Here is a 20,809-nt window from a genome sequence, read left to right as displayed (position 1 = left end):
TTGGGGCCCAGGTTTGTAACTGTTTTAAAATATTAAAATTTAAATGGCATGTACAGTCTCTTGAGGGGAACATAATTCTCTTTATAAAAATAACATCTGGTAGCTTGTTGTTTCATATCAGGCATGTCTGGTACAGCTCTTCCCCCACAATATGCATCCGATGAAGTGAGCTGTAGCTCACGAAAGCTTATGCTCAAATAAATTGGTTAGTCTCTAAGGTGCCACAAGTACTCCTTTTCTTCTTCCCTCTATGTTCTTCACTAGTTGCTGTCATCTCTCTGCTGTCCATTAGTGGAAATATACTGTAACATTACCAGAACTCTATTAAGTCTATTTGTTGTTGAGAACTAATACAAGGTCTCAGGTTATGTTAGGATGAATGAAAATATAGTGAACCAAATTAATCCCTCGTGAAGGTCCATTTACTTCCCTGGCTTTAAACCAGGAAGAGTTTGGCCCCTTTATTACTGTAAACTTCAGAAATTTAAAATAATTATTATATTCTTTTCTAGCAATTATACAGAGTATTTTTTCTTTGTGTAGTATCAGAGATGCAGACTGTGGGACAGATTACATGAAGAGCACATCAATGCAGGACGTACTGTTCAGGTAAGGATATTAAAGTGGCTATGTGAAATTAATGGGATTAAATGGCTTTTTATTTAGTGCTAGATAGGATAGGGAGGGATTTTGATAGGGATTAATATTTTATAGGCACCCGTTACTGCTTTACTTTAAAGTAGGGTTACCCAAAGTGTGGCCTGAGGGGCAAATGTAGCCATGGGCTTTCTCTCCTTGTAAGTGCAGAAGGAGAACAAAGATGATCATCGACAGTGTTTATTGCCAGCAAACTCAAACCACAAAATGTTTCTATTAATCTAACAAGATACAAATGCAAGTAAATTTTGTGGCTGTGTGCCCTTACTTTTGATTTTTTAAATACTGTGTGTATGCATGCAAATCTGCAGCTATGTGTGACTCTTAGCACCTGACAAATTATTAATGCAGTCTTGTGTATTGCAGAGTTTGAACAATGGGTTATCTTACGTTATAAATGTAATTAGAACATAGCAATTGTTATAATGGAACAGACATTGGCTCAGTTTTCCAACATAAATAGACCTAAATAGATTATCCATATTGGATGTTCAGATCTGCTCTTAGATGCATAAATACCCATTTTGCTTGCATAAGTGTCAAAGGATCATGCAGTGTGATTCAACAGCATGGACACCTGTGCCTATATGAAGGTCAATTAACTTCATGTCCAGTCAACCTTAACTCTTCTTTTTGTGGAATGTCATGAAAGTTTAAAAAAAAAACCCCACATCTCCTAGATACAAAACAATACAAAGTAATATACATGCCAGAGAGTAGCATCCATCCAGCTAATAACCCATCATCCAAGGAGCCTCATTGATTAATATGTTCTTAGTAGTCATTTCTAAGTTCACATTTCTAATACTACAAACCTTACCTTAAAATGGGTTATGGTCCCTTATGAAAAATAAAAGAATATTAAAACCCACAGTCAGAAGTAAAAATTAATCACAAAGGAACAAATGGCCTTGAACAAAGGGCAGAGTTAAGGTTGTGTGGGTGTCATCTTGAGTCCATGGCTGAATGGGTATGGTTTGCAAGTGATGGAAGGTTTATCATTGTCTGTGGGCAGAGATGTGAGAGGTGATATATGTAGAAAAGTAGTTTTATTCTGTGTTTCCAGGTTTTAGGAGGTTTGAGTTTGGCATTATTATGTTTTATGTGATGTCTTTCTGATGTTTGAAGATGAAATAACAGCACTTGGTTCTTTGTATACTCCAAAGTTTCTTCTGGAGGTGGCTGCAGAATCAGACCCTTAGAACAACAGTTAGAACAATAATGGAAGCTAGGCTCCTGCCAAGTAGTCACCTATTTAGCCACAACTATGTTAAAATTGTGCTGCAGTATACTTTTTAGAGACAGTTGAACAGTCAAGGTAGATAGGGCTTTACGATGCGTTCTAATTTTCTCGATATCACTCTGTTACAATTTTATCAAGATGACATCTACCAGTTGTAGACTCAGAAATGCCACCTGTATTAATAAAATGTGAAAAATATTTACAGATAAAATCTGTAATACAAAGGAGTTTTTTCTACTGTATCTGTGACTATGTAATATTGGGGTACCGTTTTCACTTAAAGCTAACCCAGTGTCCTTACTTTTTCATTTAATTCTTTTATGCGTTCATGTTTTGATGGTGAAAGGATAAGCTATGCATTAAAGTGATATACAGTCTGATACTAACAGCCCAGAATAAGTATTTGGATCCATGCAAGCAAAGAATAGACTAGGACTTGTTTTAATTAAATAAGTAAGGAGTCTGGAGTACTTGATAATAAATTATATGACATGTAGAATGTGTTTGCTGTAAGCTGTTTAAATGTTTACCAACGGACTTGTGTTCTGTTTGTTTGCAAAGAAATCAGATTAATTATTGTGATACCAAATGTTCTCTGCAGCACACACTTTGCTCTCAGAATTAGATGTTGTAAAAATACATTAGGAATCCCTAAATCAATATTGACCCAAGGCATCCACCCCAGGTTTTAGACAAATATATGCACAGCCACTCTACATTTAATCCATGTGCGCATAATTAGCCATTTTTCTGAATTTTCAGTTTACACAGAATAATTACTTTTATTGTACTTTAAAGCTGGACGAAAGTGTAATAGACGTATAGGTAAGTATAAATATGTACCTCTTACTCCTGGTAAACTGAATGAGATATTAAAAAAACAATTTTAAAAGAAAATTTTGCCAATGGGTGAAAGATTTGGGGAAATATTATTTTGCAGAAAATTATGCCATTCCTTTCAGAACATTAAGAAGGTAGCTCTTGCATACAGTGTCCTCCATTTCTGAAATAGTTTTGCTAGATTTTTTTCCCCTTCTAATATACTGTCACAGGGCATGCCTGCCCTGTAGTGCCCCCTGTTGACTCAGTGTCATGCTGTGTGCCCTCCCTGCTATAGTTTTGCTTCATTTGAGGTGGGGCTCAGCCCTCTGGCTGAGTCATTTTGAGTTCAGTTCCCTTTCAGGATATCAAGTACAAACAAAAGACCCAGCCAATGCAAAGTACTCTCTCTCCACTTGGTTTCCTCTTTAACCCACCCTAGACTCAGTTCCTAGTGTGTTCTGGTTAACTGTCAGGCTCTCAGAGCCCTGACTCCCAGGCTCTTTCCCTGGAGTCCCCTCAGTGTCCTGAAGACTCTCATTCAGGGCCTTGCACAGGAGCCTACCAACTTTCTGTGGCTCCACACCCTTCATACTGAGTTCTCATCCCTTTTAAAGAAATCACCCAGCTGATCAAGTCCCGTTTGGGGGGTGGGGATGTGTGGGAAGGAATAGTAGCTAATCTGGAGCAGATGTGACTGAGCCCAACTACACCTTAAGGGTCAACCAACCATATGACGCATATCCTAGGCATTCTGTACAGCTACAGGGCAACACATGTAATAACTTGGTAAATTTTGCTGAGGAGCTTGCCGCAGATGTGTTCAATGCAACAGATCATTAATAGTCTATCGTAAGCTTTAAGAGGACTCAAAAGGAATAGTACAACAGCCCAGTGTGGTGTTATTACAACAAATAAATGAATGCTCCCAGTTGGAGGTAAAACATTATATTACCACTATCGTAGCATATGTAAATTGTTGAATAAAAAGGAAAAAATGCCAAGGTTGGCCTGTCTAGTCCAGTCCATTTCCAACCTAGACTTGCACAAAAGATCAACAGGAAAGTCCTGATTAGTGAACATGTGCAAAAGAGAGAGCCTATTTTGAACAATATACCAAATAGTTCTGAGATATGCTGTCTTTAAAATGCAATTCTACTCTGAAAACTAACTTGAAAATTTTTGCTTAATGCTTTTTCATTCATAAACTGAACACACCTGAAGTGAAAGAGTTTTTTCCCTAGCTGTCAGCCCTGTGAACTCAAACTGGGCTCTCTCTTTCTCATATATCTTCAACCATAATAAAGATCCTATAGGACAAATTATGCCCTCTGTTACACCTTTGCAGTGCCTTTGTCCCAAATGGAATTTACATTATTCTTCAGTTGGGTTATACAGGTCAGGTACACCAGCAGGGCATGATTTAGCCTGCGGAAACTTTTATTTTGCAATATATATTGTACATTTTTTGCCTTTAACAGTTTAGATACAAGTGAGTAGCAACTGTGTATTTTTTTTTTTTAATTCTTGTATGTTTAGAATTTGTTTAAAATTCTTGTATGTTTAGAGGTTGGAATTTTCAAAAGTACTCAATGTTGTTTTTACTTTACTCCCATTGTTGTGAATAATAAAACTCCCTTTGACTTCAAAATCCCACTCATAATCTTTTCATTGTCTTAATGGTCTTCACTGATTTAAGACCAGTTTCAGAGGTTAGTGTCATCTGGTGTAACAAACATTTTACCAACTTCTTTAACATGTAAGTTACATCAGCTTGAAGGCACTTAGCAGTGTTGCGAACTCCCATGATTTTATTGGGAGTCTGATAATATGTGGGGGTTTTCTTAAAGCACCAGTGCCTGGATTCAAATGATTACATGATAATCTCAACTTTTATTTCAATAAAAGTAAGTTTCCAGTCCTCATGATTGCAAAGAAAAAAGCTTGAAAACATGAACCCTAAAGGCATAAAACCAGTAGTGAAATAAAAGGAACCTCAAATTTATTATTTTTTAAAAAAATCATGATTTTTTTCAGTCAGTCTCGAGACTTGTGGGAGGCCTGACTCTTGTTTTTTGAATGCTTGTAGTTAACAATACTGGGTTAGATTCAGACTTCCTTAGACTCGGATCCATTTATCAGCTTGTAACTTGTATCCCTTAACACATCAATTTTGAACTAGGCCTAGAAAGTGTAAGGAATACTTTGGACAAATTCCACAAACATTTAAAAAAAAAAAGAAAAAAAAAAGAAAAAGGAAGCGAGCATTGTGACAGGAAAAGCACCTAAAGGTGTAGGTTAAAATACACCCCTCTCCTCTGGCTCTTCAACAGGTAAATTCCACCAGGTTAGACTCCCTTAGACTCTGTGGGTCAAATTCCAAGGTGATATATAAACAGGGTGGATTTAATTTAAATCACTAGTCAGGAAGACTCGATTTAAGCATGGTTTTCTACATAAAAGTGCATTCTTGTTGGTTGTTATAACCTTAATACATATTCTTCACAACTCAGAGATAGATGTAGCTTTCATTTTTAGAAGGTACACACTATACATTTTTAAATAGTGATTTATTTTGAAAACTTTTCAGATTAGTTTTACAGCTATATCAGAAAATGAACGAGTGTTTGGTTATTTCATTTACCAAAAGTAATTGAAGCAGATATTTATGAAGTCATTGGGAGGTGAACTATCTCCAATTCAAATAACAGGTTAATCATTAATATTTGAAGGATTTTCTTGCCATGCTGTATTAGGAGGAAAACATCACCAGACAGACATTTAAATTGTTTTATTTAACTAAAACAACAATGTTAAGTATTCTGGATTTTTTTCTTCAACAGCAAACATATAATATTTTAACAAAAGAAGCATATGTCCCTCGCTTCTCACATCTATTGCCAGTCTTCTTTTCCTTGTCCTATGTATTCTGCCCCCAACAATCTTCTATTCATTGAACTTTTTGAAACTTTGCACTTTTAGAGAGAGGTAAGGGATTGACTCTGTACACAAATTTGCGGAGGGACAATAGAGTTGAGGTCTTTTATTTCTCACCTCTATATATTATTTATTTAAAAACATTTTTGCTGTTAACAAGCATGTTACCTCTGGTGAACAAATCCACAGTTTGAGAACTGCAAAACTAAGCATCTCTGATGGTATCATCTAGACTGAGCACTGAGTTCCATTGGGTAGATGGAAAGATTAACCTAAATAATCTATACAGAAGACTCTGGAACCCCATAAGATTGGGTCCCTAATCCATGAACTATTGGAACTCATTTACAAAACTTTTGTTAAACATTACATGAATATATTGTCTCATACTATAGAATTAGAATTTATAAACCCTATTCCATGATGAGATAGCTTTGAGCTATAATGTATCTTAATTAAAACTATCTTTAGATAGATTTTTCCTCAAAAAGCATTTTATCAAAAAAATCCAATTTTTTTTTATTTTAAAAATCATTGATTTTGACCCACCCTGTATATAAGGGCATGTCTACACTTGCAAAGTTACAGTGCCGGCAGTTACAGCACTGCTCAGAGAGTGCTGAAGGGAAACCGCTGTTGTGTGTTCCCATTGTCAGCTGCCTGCACAATAGCTTTTTCACACTTGTGGAACTTGGAGTGGTATTTGGAGTGGTGCAGTCTGTGCGGCTATCCCACAGAGCACCTCTTTCTCTTCCGCTGCTAAGACTTTGGGAAGGTGGAGGGGGTCGTGGGGCATCCTGGGTCCTGTCCCAATGACCCATGATGCATTGCTTTGCATCCCAGAAATCCTTGTGCTTCTATCCGCATTTGGCGCCATCTTTCTGTGGTTTGTATATTGCGCGCCCTACCTCTTCGGGCTGCAGGAATGGATCCCGAACTGCTGACCAGTATGCTTCTTGCTCTGACCAACATGTCACTAGAGGCAGGGGAGTTATTCCTTAAACTACAAAGGCAAGAGGAGTGCGACATTGATCTCGCCACGCATAGTAGCTACGGCATGAGATTGCTTGTGGCATTCACAGAGGTGCTGTCCACAGTGGAACACTGCTTTTGGGCTGAGGAAACGAGCACTGAGTGGTGGGATGACATTGACATCGTGGTGCATGTCTTGGATGAGGAGCAGTGGCTGCAGAACTTTCGGATGAGGAAAGCCACATTCATGGGACTTTGTGATGAGCTCGCCCCAGACCTGTGGCGCAGGGACATGAGAATGAGAGCTGCCCTGTTGTTGGAGAAGCGTGTGGCGATTGCATTGTGGAAGCTGGCTACTCCAGACTGTACCGAGCGGTCGCTAACCAGTTTGGAGTGGGAAAGTCGACCGTTGGAGTCATGTTGATGGGAGTGTGCAGGGCCATTAATCGCATCGTGCTCCGAAAGATCGTGACTCTGGGCAACGTGTGTGACACTGTGGATAGCTTTGCACAAATGGGTTTCCCTAACTGCAGAGAGGAGAGAGATGGCACGCATATTCCAATTCTGGCACCAGACCACCTAGCCACCGAATACATTAATCTCAAAGGGTATTTCTCAATGGTTCTCAGGGCGCTTATGGATCATCGTGGGTGTTTCATTGACATTCACTCAAGCTGGTCCAGAAAGGTGCATGACACACGCATTTTTCGGAACACTGGCCTGTTCAGGAAGCTGCAAGCAGGGACTTTCTTCCCAGACCAGAAGGTCACTGTAGGGGAAGCTGAAATGCCCATTGTAATCCTGGGAGATCCCGCCTACCCCTTAATGCTGTGGCTTATGAAGCCATACATGGGGCAACTTGATTGCAGCAAGGAGTGGTTCAACAACAGGTTGAGCAGGTGCAGAATGACTGTTGAGTGTGCTTTTGGCCGTTTAAAAGCCCGCTGGTGCTGCCTCTATGGAAGCTGGACCAGCCGATGACAATATTCCTATGCTTATAGCTGTGTGCTGTACGGTCCATAATATTTGTGAAGATAAGGATGAAAGCTTCACTCAGGGCTGGACTGCAGAGGCTCAGCACCTGGAGGCTGAGTTTGAATAGCCAGAGACCAAGGCTATTAGAGGAGCACAGTGTGGGGCCATAAGGATCAGGGATGCCTTGAGGCAGCAATCTGAAGCTGAAAGCCACTAATATTTGTTGCTATGCTTGGGATTGCAGTGCTTGTAATGCTAAGAGGTGATAGGTGCACATGATGCAATAAGGGGGTTTAACATAATTGTATGTTGCTTTGCAATGCTCATTTTGCTTTCAATTAATAGAATAAAGATTGCTTTCAAACCAACATAATTCTTTTATTACAAGACAACAACTGGAGGGAAGAGTCAAATGAAAAAATACATAAGCAGGGAGGGAGATCGAGGAAGGGAAGGTCCCAGGAGGAGGAGGGCGTCCCAGGATGGCTAAAGATTTGCGTATGTCCAGAGATCATATCCAACCTTCTCCTTTGGAGTACAATGCAGCAGGTACTGTACTTCAGCAGGGCCAAACTGCAGAGGGATGGGTGTTGAGTGCAGTGCGTAGTGGGAATCCACAATACTGGACTGTGAGGAGGGAGGAGTGGAATGCCATGGATAGAGACTGGAGCCAGGAGGTTGATAAGAGTTTGGTGGTGGTGTTTGGGGGGAGAATGGGAAAGAGTTTTGCGACAGCAGCTGCAGGGGAGGGTGGGCGCCGAGTTGCTTGGTTTGAAGAGCTAGTATTGTGTGGAGCGTGTCCTCTTGACGTTCCATAACATTAAAGAGCCGCTCCATTAGCTTCATTCTAGTGTGCTTGTTCTGTTTTCGGTCCCTCTTCTCACTTTCCCGCCACTCCTTCAATTCCTGTTTCTTGACGGTGGAGTGCATCATAACCTCATGCAGAAAGTCCTCCTTAATTCTTCTTGGCCGCTTTCTAATTCTGCGCAGTCTTTCCGCCACTGATAACAGAGGGAGGCTGGGCTCCCAAAGTCATCTCTGTGAAGCTTAAATGCAACATTTTACAGAAGCAGTATTGTTTGCAACACAGACAACACTGATTCAGTGCTTTAAAACACAGCCAGTACCCTCACACCTGTCACTAACTGGCTGACCCCAGGCAAGCACACGTGAGCCACAAGACCCCCAAAATGGTGAGTAGCTGCAGGGGCAGGGTAAATCATTCCTCCCGGATCCTGCTGTACACTGGGCACGTGGCTCTGGGGGAGAGCCAGCACTGTAGGGGGTGGGGGGCTGATAATCATTCCTGTCCCCACTTTCCACAGGATGCGATCATTATGGAAGATATTTCGCTGGTGAGGGTGAGCAGCGAATCAAGGGAGGGTCTTCTCCAAGCCTGTGGCTTCTGCCCTGGCCCCTATGTGGCTCGTCTGTGTCCAGCAATGGTACTCCCGCACAGGACGGCAAAGTGGCATGGGAAAGTTAACATTAATGGGGCAAGAAACAAAGGAGCTCTGCTGAAGAACCTGTGGCAGTGGATTGCCCAGTATCTCCATGAGAGTTTCCTGTAAAATCTGAGGGAGATTCCCATGAAGTGAGGGAGTCAATCAGCAGCTTGTTCCGGCACTCAGACTAGGCATGCGGTGGGAGACAAGCCTGCTTTCTGCAACCGTCCTGCCCTCCTGCGCCCAACAACTCGCTTCAGCGATTCCCAAAATCAGATCCGCTTACCAGCGGCCTCCTCTCCTGTTTGCGCTTTGCCAATCTCTGACAGCTGTGGCTGGCTAGGCTCCTCTGGGGTAGAAAAGAGGTCCTGGCTGTATGCATCTCTGACCTCCGAGTCATCCCCTGCCTCTGGGTCCCCCTCCCCCTCCACATCTTCATCCAAGATTTCCTCCTGCTGGCTCGATCCACTCTCAACTGGCACGCGAGCCAATGACGTATCCACAGGGGCCTTCGCAGTGGAGGTGGGGTCACCGCTAAGTATCACGTCCAGCTCTTTGTAGAACCAGCAGCTCGTGGGCTCAACAGCAGAGCAGTGGTTTGCCTCCCGCGCCTTGTGGTAGGCGTTCTGCAGCTCCTTCACTTTGACCCTACGTTGCAATGTGTCCTGGTCATGGCCCCTTTCTGTCATGCATCATGAAATCGGTCTGTAAGTATCAGAATTCCTACAGCTGGAGCGCAGCTGGGAGCAGACAGCCTCCTCTCCCCAAATGCTGATGAGGTCCAGCAGCTCGGCATTGCTCCAAGCAGGGGATCGCCTGGTGCATGGAGCAGGCATGGCCACCTGCGAAGATGCGCTGAGACCACTGCACTGAGCGAACAGGAAGGGGACTTTCAAATTTCCAGAGGAATTTACGGGGTGGGGATGACGGTTGGTCACCTGAGGGTAGGGCAGTATTGTTCAAACCGATGACCAGAGAGGAGAGAACAGGCATTGTGGGACACCTCCCGGAGGCCAATCGCGGTGCTGTAATCGCCATGGTGTGTACACTGGCACCACAGCGCCGTAGCCCCAGTGCAGAAAGCTGTACACTTCTCATTGGGGTTGTTTTTTTTTAAAGTGACACAACTGCGCTCTAAGTGGCTTGGCAGTATGTACACCTTGGGAGTTGCAGCCCAGAAAGCTGCTTTACTGTGCAGAAACTTGCCAGTGTAGACAAGGCATAAGTGGTAAATGGTAAATGGGCATGAGTTTAAGTTAATGCAACTTGAATATTGAGAGGGATGGAAGAAGGTGTAAATTACACTGTGTCTCTTAATTACTCCTCTAACTTTAGTCCATGGATTCTTTTTTAATATGAGAAATTCTCTTCTCTCAAAGTTATGTATTGTAATATTTTTGCAGAAATCATCTATAATCCATTTTTTCCAACCAGTTGCACAGGGTTCCTAGGTGCAAATCATTTAATGAGGCAATTAGCTTCATATTTAACCGTAGTCGTGTTTCCACATGAATTTTACACCTGTTTAGTTACACTGATTTAGTTAAACCAGTGCAACCCATTGTGTAAATTCTTATTTTGATTTAAGAGAGGCTTATTTTGTTTTAGCTTAAATCTGTTTGATTTAGCCAAACCACAGTAAGCCTGGCTTAAACCAAAATAAGAGTGTCCACTCAGCCTTTTGCATTGGTTTAACTAAAATCAATTTAAAAACAACACCTTTAGTTAAACCTGTGAACTCGGTGTGTAAGATAGCCCTTAGCTGCAAACACAGGTGATCAAAATATGCCAATATTAACTCATTTTATTATTATTATTTACTGAATGCCCAAAAGTGTACTTGGTGTTACAGAGACAAAATAGACATTGCCACTGCCCCAAAGAGTTGAAAGTTTAGAACCCTGATCCTGCAAAAAGCTTATGCATGTGCTTAACTTTACCCATGTGAGTGTTTCTGTTGACTTCAATGGGTTTGCTCAGGTACTTAAAGTTAAGCGTGTGTAAGTGTTTTGGAGGATAGGGGCCCAAATAATGACATGACAAAATCAAGAGAAGTGTAAGCACAATGGCATAAGTGTGAGAAGTATAAGACAATGAGTTGGTTTAGAAGTACTGCATAAATCTTGATTTAAAACAAAACAAAATCATATAGATTGTGGAGGGCAGCAGCGAAGATGATGGAGGGAAAAGGAGACAGGATAGGTGGGCAAGGGCGGGGAACATGACTGTGACCCCTGTGCTTCTGTAATATGAATAAATGATATATTTAAAATGTAACAATACTGGAAAATAGACTTTAAGGTCAGAAGGAACCATCATGATCATCTAGCCTGACTACCTGCACGTTGCAGGTCACAGAACCTTGCCCACTCACTCCTATTAGAGACCAATAACCTCTGGCTGAATTACTGAAGTCCTCAAATCGTAATTGATGGACCTCAAGTTATGGAGAATCCACCATTTACACTAGTTTAAAGCTGTAAGTGACTCATGCCTCACACTGCAGGGGAAGGTGGAAAAACCCCAGGGTCTCTGTCAGTCTGGCCCAGGGGAAAATTCCTTCCCGACTCCAAATATGGTGGTCAGTTAGACCCTGAGCATTTCAGCAAGACCCAACAAGCAGACACCTGGGAAAGAATTCTATGTAGTAACTCAGAGCCCTTCCCTATCTAGTGTCCCATCACTGCCCGTTGGACATATTTGTTGCTAGCAGTCGCAGATCAACTACATGTCCCTATAGGAAGTTTCATCAGACCATCCCCTCCATAAATGTATCAAGTTCAGTCTTGAAGCCGGTTAGGTTGTTTTTCCCCACTCCTCCCCTTAGAAGGCTGTTCCAGAACTTCACTCCTCTGATGGTTAGAAACCTTCATCTAATTTCAAGCCTGAACTTGTTGATGGCCAGTTTATATCCATTTGTTCTTGTGTCAACATTGTCCCTTAACTTAAATAGCTCCTCTCCCTCTCTGGTATTTATTCCTCTGGTGTCTTTATAGAGAGCAGTCATATCTCTTCTCAGCCTTCATTTGATTAGGCTAAACAAGCCCAGCTCTTCGAGTCTTCTCTCATAAGATAGATTTTCTATTCCTCTGATCATCCTAGTAGCCCTTCTCTGCACCTGTTCCAGTTTGAGTTCATCTTTCTTAAACATGGGAGACCAGAGTTGCACATGATATTCAAGATGAGGTCTCAGCAGTGCCTTATGTAATGGTACTAACACTTCCCTATCTCTGCTAGAAATACCGAGCCTGTTGCATCCTAGGGTTGCATTAGCCTTTTTCATGGCTGCATCACACTGGCGGCTCATAGTCATCCTATGATCAACCAGTACACCCAGTATGTTTGATATTATATTTGAAGTTAAAGAATATAATAAACTGGAGAGAAGAGGAAAAGGGGAAAGGCTATGGGGAGGATCAGTGACAATTACAGGGGGCGTAATGAGGCAGGGGGAAGTAGTTGATGGCCTTAAGACTAGTGTAGACTATTGGCAGTAGAGTTGCTGGGTCTCCTGGGATATCTGATGCTGTAGTGAAGGCTGTGGTGCCAGACAGGCTAAGTATCCACAGCAGTGGTGGTACCTTCTGTCTCTGAAGGCCTTTGAGGGAGCTTTGGAACTCTACTTCTGGATATCTGGAAGAAGCAGTTGGTGGGAGCTGTGTGGAAGCCCACACTAGAACCTGATGCCTCTGAATTGATTCCCTTGACTTTAGTGGGGAAAGATGAACGTGAGAGCAGACCTCTGCTCCACCATTATGTCCTTTCCTTTGAGCAGTAACTAATGAATAGCTTAGCACAGGAACTGTGGATGTGACATGTTGCCAGGATGAATCCAGGGCTGTTAGCAGGTAAATGGTGTTGTGCAAAGTGATATTTATATATCTGTTAATATCACTTTTCAGAGCCTCCTAGCTCTAAAGGCAGTGTTGCAGCCAGCAGGAGCGCAGAAGTAAGGGTGGCAGTGGAGCACTAGTAAGTCTGTTGTGAAAAGTGATATTAACATACAAATATTGCTTTTCACAGCAGACTTAGTAGCACCCCATTGCCGCCCTTACTTCTGCGCTGCTACTGGCAGCAGGTGCTGCCTTCAGAGCGGGGTGGCCGGAGAGTGGCGGCTGCTGGCTGGGCGCCCAGCTCTGAAGGCAGAGCTGCCACCAGCAGCAGCGCAGAACTGCAGAATTATGTGGCAATGCCATCTCGTGCCTCCCTTACTACGGTGTAACGTTTGACCTTTGTGCTGGGAGGGGTGGCTAAGGGGGGGTGACTAAGGCAAATTTTGGGGTTGCTATAGCCCTTGTAGTCCCCCCTTAGCACTGCCCCTGCCTCTGTGTCTGACTGTTAAATTATAATTTATTTTTTTGCCAGTCTCAGTGTTCTGATTGGTCTGCTATTTAATGCAGCTCTTCAACTGCTGAACAATCAAGCCCTCTAATGTTGTCTCAGTCCTGCCTTTTTAGTCTCAAGACAACAAACCTGCACTCGCGATACTACAATCTGCAGAGTCCAATTTCCTTAAAGTGGCGATGATACAATATATATTTTATTTAGGAATAATGATCGCTGCATTATATGTTTACAATACTTTTTGAACTAAACATACTACGTTGTGACAAACGTGTGTGTGTAATTTTCTAAAATGCTAGATTTAAATTATATATTTTATAGCAGTTGCTCTCTGTTTTATGCATGTACTCGTGACCCCCACATAATAACCTCGTGCCCCCCTTAGGGTCGCGATCCCCCAGTTTGAGAATCCCTGTGCTAGACACCATAGGAAGTGCATAAGAGAAAGCCCCTCTCCTTAAACACTTAGAAGCTGTGGAGCTGGGAGGGTGCTTTGTGTATGTAAAATTTTAGTATTTTTCAATATTTAACCGTAGTTATCTCTCTCTGGCTTGTTCATGAAGGGTCATATCCTGTGCCCATTGTCTGTCCTGAGTAATGGGGTCAGCTGTTGGTCATGTGTGAGAAGCCATTCTGTGGAGACTACTTCAGTAGGCCAAAGTAGTAGGCCACCACACACAGCTGTCCCATGCCCCAGCCCCTCCTGCTTCTGTGTGCTGCCACATATGATACTTCACCCTTACCCACTTTCTGCATCCTCCTGCAATGGAACGGCATCCGTTGTGCTACAAAGAATCTGTTTGTGATCAAGGAGAAGTGGATTTGCCTCAGCTGAACAGTGAAGCCAGTGCTGACTTCATCATTAAAATTGGTGTCTGTTCCAGTGTTTACGTTATCTTTTATCAACTCTAACAAGGTTAGTTCTTTGTTCTAAAACGCTCAGGCAGGTCCTTTCCGTTCATTAATAACACACAGGAGTTTAGTAAATATGAGCCTGGCACTAATTGCAACCTTTGGTAGCCTTAGCAGAGAACACAAGAATTGAATGCTCCTAGAGGCTGAACTATGTTTTTGGCGCAAGGGGAAAAAACTCTTTAGGCAGGAACTATCTTTAGTTCTGAAATTGTACCGTACCAAGCAAATTCTGTAGATAACTAGAGGACTCAATACTTAATTAAATCTGTCAATCCAAAACACATTTCATTAGCATTAAATACACTCTTTTTTTTTTTTTCATGTGCTATTTATAAAACAACATTTTTAAATTTCTGGTCTGAAACCCATGACATCTTTTCTTTTTAGTACAAGATAGGGAATTATGAACAAAGGCAGGAAATTATTTTGTACTTTCAGTTTCATGATAAGCAACTTTCGTTTACTCAGGTGGCAAGCTTTTGTGTGTCTTCCTCTTGATTTGAACACAGGAATTTTGGTAGTTCACAGCTGACACGTGTCATGTGATCCTCTAGGACTATACTTTTCCCATTCATTCTTTGTCATGCAGACCTAAAAATCCACATAATCCTGGCTTCTCCCTGTTCATCTGTGTCTTCTCTGAAGACCTTCTCCCTGCAAACAGAGTCTTTACACCCATAAGAAAACATATACCACAGACAGTAAGGGCTACCTGTAAATAGTGTGAATAGAGTAAATAGTAATGTGACAGGAAAGGTAATTCACACATAGACCAAACAAGAAAAATACAAAAAATTATCAAGAGAAAAAGTTTTAAAATTGCGAATTTTAAAATTAAATGTGTAAGAGCAAGAAACAAGGAAATCATACAATCAGTAATATCCATATAACAATCTATACCAAATATTTACTTGTATTCTTGCCCATAATTGCTTTTCACAGAAAAACCCCCTAAATCCCACCACATATTCTGGTATCTTAATTGTCCTGGATCATCTAAAGTTTTTCATTGTTGTTGGTATGTCATATCTAGGTTGCAGTATGTTTCCCTACAATCCATATAGGATGTAAATATTTCTGAATTGGCATTTGCAGTCCTTAAATTCCTCATGAAGGACATTCCAGAAGTAAATAGCACAAGGTATGTGTGTCTTTGAATGCGGAACCAGACCCCAATTGTACAAATTCTTATGCTTGTGAATAATCTCATTTCAGTCAATGGAACCACTCGTGATTAAAATTTTGCAGGTGACAAGGGGTTTGCAGGATAGGGTTGCCAACTTTCTAATCACTCAAAACTGAACACCCTAGCCTCGCTCATTCCCTGAGGCCCTGCACTCCGGCTCACTACATTCCCCCTCTGTCGGGTTGAGGCAGGAGTTTGGGGTGTGGGAAGGGGTACAGGCTCTGGGCTGGGGGTGTGGCTGGGGACAAGGGGTTTGGGGTACAGGAGGGGGCTCCAGGCTGGGAGGTGGGGCTGAGGGATTCAGAGTGTGGGAGGGGGTAGGAGTGTGAGAGGGGGTGAGGGCTCTAGGCTGGAGGTGCTGGCTCTGGGATGGAGCCAGGGATGAGGGCTAGAGGAGGGGGCTCCAGGCTGGGGGGTGGGGCCAAGGGATTTGGAGTGCGGGACGGGGCTGTGGGTTGAGGCAGGGGGTTGGGGTGCAGGGGGTTGGGGTGCAGGAGGTGGGGTGAGAGCTCTGGGATGGGGCAGGGGATGAGGGGTTCAGGGTGTGGGAGGGGGGCTCTGGGCTATGGCAGGGAACCCGGCCAATGGGAGTGCGGAGCTGGTGCTCAGGGCGGGGGCAGCATGCAGAGCCCCATGGCCCCCCACCTAGGAGCTGGACCTGCTGGCTGCTTCTGGGGCGTGGTGCCAGGACAGGCAGGGACTAGCCTTCCTTAGCACTGCTGACCGGACTTTTAATGGCCCGGTCAGCAGTGCTGACCGGAGCCGCCAGGGGACCTTTTTGACCTGGGCAGTAAACAAAAATTCATGGCCCGTGACCTGTCCATGACTTGTACTATATACCCCCGACTAAATTGGGTGGAACGGGGGCAGCCTGGGGATACCGCGGGTGCTCGGGGGGGGGGGGGGGGGTGGCCTGGCACTAACGCTGGTACTGGAGGAGGCAGGTGGCGGTGCATGGCCCGGGACCCCTGCTCGTGTTGGGGATGGGGGTTGGCGGGACTGGCAGGCTCCCTACCTGGCTTCTCATGACTCCCTGGAAGCAGCAACATGTCCCTCCCTCAGCTTCTAGCTCCATGCGCTGCCCCTGCCCCTGCTCCAGCCCCAAGTGCCAGCTCTGCAGCTCCCATTGGCCGGAAACCGCGGCCAATGGGAGCTGCGGGAGCAGTGCCTGTGGATGGAGGCAGCGCACGGAGCTAGGAACTGAGAGGGAGGGACTGTCAACACTTCCGGGAAGCCCCCCCAAGGTAATCGCCGCTCAGAGCCCTCCAGCGCCCCAGCCCTGAGCCCCCTCCCATATGCTCTGAAACAGCCGCTGCAGAAGTCATGGAGGTCCCGGAGGTCGTGGAATCTGTGACTTCTGTGACCTCCATGACAAACTCGCATCCTTAATAATGAGAAGAGTGACTAAAAGTTTGTTTCAGAGTAGCAGCCGTGTTAGTCTGTATTCGCAAAAAGAAAAGGAGTACTTGTGGCACCTTAGAGACTAACCAATTTATTTGAGCATAAGCTTTCGTGAGCTACAGCTCACTTCATCGGATGCATGTTTGTGCCACCTTACTGATAGTTATCAAGCATAGCTCCTGAAGGGAGGGTTATATTTCTTCTGGTCACACCGCTTTTATTTCTTTTTGCAGTAATGTTTCCTATGGCAGGATTAGGTAGCATAACTATGATAGCAGGTTGACCCTTTTGGATATTTCCCTGAGCTCTGTTCTGGATCTCATATTTCTTGATTTGTGTATGTTTCCTTAAGGTGGTATTTTCAATTAGTATGGGCAGCCATATCACTGTTACACATGTGATACTTCGATCTACTTCCCTTTCTCTGATAATACACCACCGCATACAGAGAACATGATTCTGCCTATTGGCAATGAATTTGTGTCTATCTAAGAAGTAAAAAAATTAAATACTAATAAAATTGAAATTCTTCTCCTCAGGCCACAGTTAAGCGCTGTGTCTTCTGTTTACCTCAGTGGAGGTAATATTAGAATTCGTAGAATCTGGTAATGTTTCTTCAGCCCTAGACTTCAAGATGGTTTTATGCTGGAACGTGTTACAAGAGTGTTTCTAAATTTTTCCTGTTACCTTGTCAGAATGGTGTCAGTGTGCATCCTTTGCTATCAAAATAAAAGGAGGTTCTGACTCACATTGTAAAGAACATCTAGACTTGAGTATTGTAACTCCTTACTCGCCGAATTCTTGCTAAATCAGCATGTGAATTAGTTTCATCAGGTTATATTTCCTTCTCATCAAGGTCAGGTCAGTATATTAACCTAATTTAAAGTTGCTATATTGTCTCTGATATGTTTGGCTTTTGTGGAGAAGTCTAAATTTTATATTCTCAGCGTTTTTGCAGTTCAAGATAAAATGAATTATGCTAGCTCTAGGATGGCATCTGTTTCATTGAAAGTTGTCAATTTCTATCTCTGGGAGAATCCTGGATAGATTTTAAGATTTCTATTACACTTTGTAAGGTCTCTATGAGTCTTTTATGTATCTTAGCTTTGCTAAAACTGTATTCTGTGTCATGCCCTTGATAATGATCAAGAAAATTATTGCTTTTTGCATCGTTTCAGTTGAAGCCTTTTTGTTTTTGTGCATACTGTATACTACTTGATTGAAATATTAGTTTTACAGTGTCTAAGAACAAACTAGAAGACTAAGGTTTTCTCTCTGCTCTTTGTTTTTATGATTGTTTTCCTTTTGATAGGGTAATAGTAAATCCATTGTGTTAAGATTTTTTTGTGAATAGTGCTATGCTTTAGAGTGGATTTAGCTGCTGGAACTTGAATGTTAAAAACTATTTCAAAAGATTCCAGGTTCTGATAGGGCATACTTTAAGTAGTATGTCCTGAAATTTAATTACTTTGTATAGATGTTTTCCCATTCCACTGTTGATGTTTTTAAGGATATTTTTAGCAGGTGGCAGGAGAAACAATGAAACTAACTATACACTAAGTACTGTAAAATGCATAACTGAAAAAAATAGAGCAATTTATACAGTATTTTGCAAATTTCTTTTAGTTTTAGTAATCCTAAGTATTGCTTGTTAGCACAACATTTTAAGAGAAAAATGTGGCATTTTTCCAAATTACATGTTAACCGAATTTAAAATGTTTGGTACTCTGTAAAACAACAGGGAAATTCACAGACAAAAACTTCATTAAAAGAGAGTTAAGGCTGAAAGTGTTTTTCATTGGAATTCAGCTAATGCCCCAAAACAGTATCACACTTTCTATACAGGAAACACACACCTGCAAACCACTCCCTCACCCTAAATGTTAGACAGTCTGGAAATGAACAGTGAAAGGATCCAGTCATTTCCTTTTTGACACACAACCTCTCATCATTCACTATCATCACATCCAGTTTATGCCCCTTCACAATTTTAACTTTGCTGTCTATGATGGAAAAATATTGTTTATTAAATGTGTTGTAAAGATTTGGAAAGGGAGATAGTCCCAGTATACATTGTTACATTTAGAGTTCTATACAATTTCCTTATTGTGAAGTGTTGGTGGAGTCCGTAGGAATTGCTGGTGGTCAATACCTATGAAAATGAGGCCTTTGACATTTTAACTTTGGCACCCAAAATTTGTGGATACTTCTGAGAATTTAGGCTCAAACTCTGTGCCTCAGTTTCTGTATCTTTACAATGGGAATAATGCATGTTGTTCACCCTGGTAAAGTACTTGGAGATCTAGGGATGGAAGCTCTATATAAGAGCTAAATAATATTCCTGTTTTATTATATAGCAAGATATACAAGCACTTGAAACAAAGATTGGCTCTCATTCATTTCAGTAGTCAAATTCTTTGGGAAAACTGGCAGATCAAGATTCCAGATACTATAAAGAGACATTCCAGGTCTTACAAACTAAAGCTTCACAACTTCAAAATACTTAAAGGTGCTTGGATAAAGGAAACCATGCTTCCACATCACTTGAGATAGGTTGCTTAAAAAAACAGATTTGTGAGGGGAAGGGTAAAACAGTGGTACGGTTTCATTGTCTACCCACAAACAAAGCTCCGCTCATTTAACACCACCACAATGAGAAGCTACTTACAACAGATTTTGCAGATATTCAGAATAGAGTCATGCATGCTGTGCTGCATTTTGGTGGGCTCTTCAGGCTTGGCTTCCCTCATTGAAGTTCAGGTGCCTCGCCTTGGCAGCTTGGGCGTGGCTACTTGATTGGAGGGGAAGAAATCGTGGCACTAGGATGAAATATCATTGATGGTAGATTGTGCAGATCTTCATGTGATCGTCCATCGCCTTGTTTAGATCAGCAATAAAATAGTGACATTTTGACTTTATCTCTTGGAAACAGGGTGGTTTGTATCTTTTGGAGTTGTTGCTTTAGACTGTCTGCAAACTCAGGCAGATGTCACTCTGTTGCTTATATTCAGGCCTTATCTGCACTGTGAATTTGCTCCAGTTACAGCTGTCGGCGACTAGCCATCAATGTAGTTGTAATGGTGCAGACTCCTTGCATAGTGGTACATTTTACTCCTGTTTCAAGCAGGGTAAGATGCACCAGTGCGAATTATGGCTTACAGTAGCATTGTCCAACTGCACTGCTACAGCTATACCGGTGGCTGGCCACCAATGCCTAAAATCCCTCCAGGTAGACAAGGCCTTGGTTCTTGTTTTGAATGTTTTTTTCACAGCAGGGAGAGCTGAAGATTTTTTTAAAACAAGAGTTTAGATCAGTGGTTCTCAACTGATTTACCATTGTGGGCCGCATATGCACCTCTCTCTCTATGTTATGTGGCTGGCATCCACACAATATATATACTACCTGTATAAGACTGTCACATGGACCACAATTGTGTGCTGATTGGGCCATGGATTGAGAACCACTGGTTTAGATTTTGGAAGGCAAGTTTGGGGGAGGTAGGTGTATGCTGTGTACCTGTGTATACTCCAGTACAAGCCCTGAGCAAAAGTTACCTAATTTGTCAAGGGTCTGAGGGGACTTTCTATTCAGGAGGTTTACTAGCAGTTCAGAAATTTTTTGGAAAAAATATTAGCCACTCCCAACATCATTTACACATTGTGTGTGTGTTTTTTGTTCCTTCTAGGCTACTACAAAGGAGGTTTCTGTTTGGATTATGGTTTTCTGTCTCATTTGAGAATGAAGACAGAATAACTGTCTTTGTTCTGGAAACAAAGCGGTATGATAGAATTTATCCATGTAAATTTCACACTCATTTCTGTTCATACTGTTCTTTAGATAGACTGATGTATGCTCAGAAGAAGTAATTACAGATCTGTGCCTAGATATTTCCATTTTGTTTTTTGCCAAATTCC

At 42.3% G+C, this 20,809-nt stretch overlaps 1 protein-coding gene across 6 annotated transcripts in view; it reads left to right on the top strand.

Annotated features, from left to right (window-relative positions):
- Positions 1–20,809, top strand: part of STX17 (syntaxin 17) — a 66,812-nt gene that overhangs the window by 22,715 nt on the left and 23,288 nt on the right. For all 6 annotated transcript variants that reach the window (XM_037893431.2, XM_043540334.1, XM_027824291.3 and 3 more), the window contains one exon: positions 544–609. In XM_037893431.2, the coding sequence (XP_037749359.1) occupies positions 544–609 (66 nt within the window). The remainder of the gene's footprint in view (positions 1–543; positions 610–20,809) is intronic.

Source organism: Chelonia mydas, chromosome 2 (genome assembly GCF_015237465.2).
Source record: "Chelonia mydas isolate rCheMyd1 chromosome 2, rCheMyd1.pri.v2, whole genome shotgun sequence".
Taxonomy (NCBI): domain Eukaryota; kingdom Metazoa; phylum Chordata; order Testudines; family Cheloniidae; genus Chelonia; species Chelonia mydas.
Note: the sequence above shows the minus strand (reverse complement) of the source record. Positions and strands in the feature narration are given on the sequence as shown.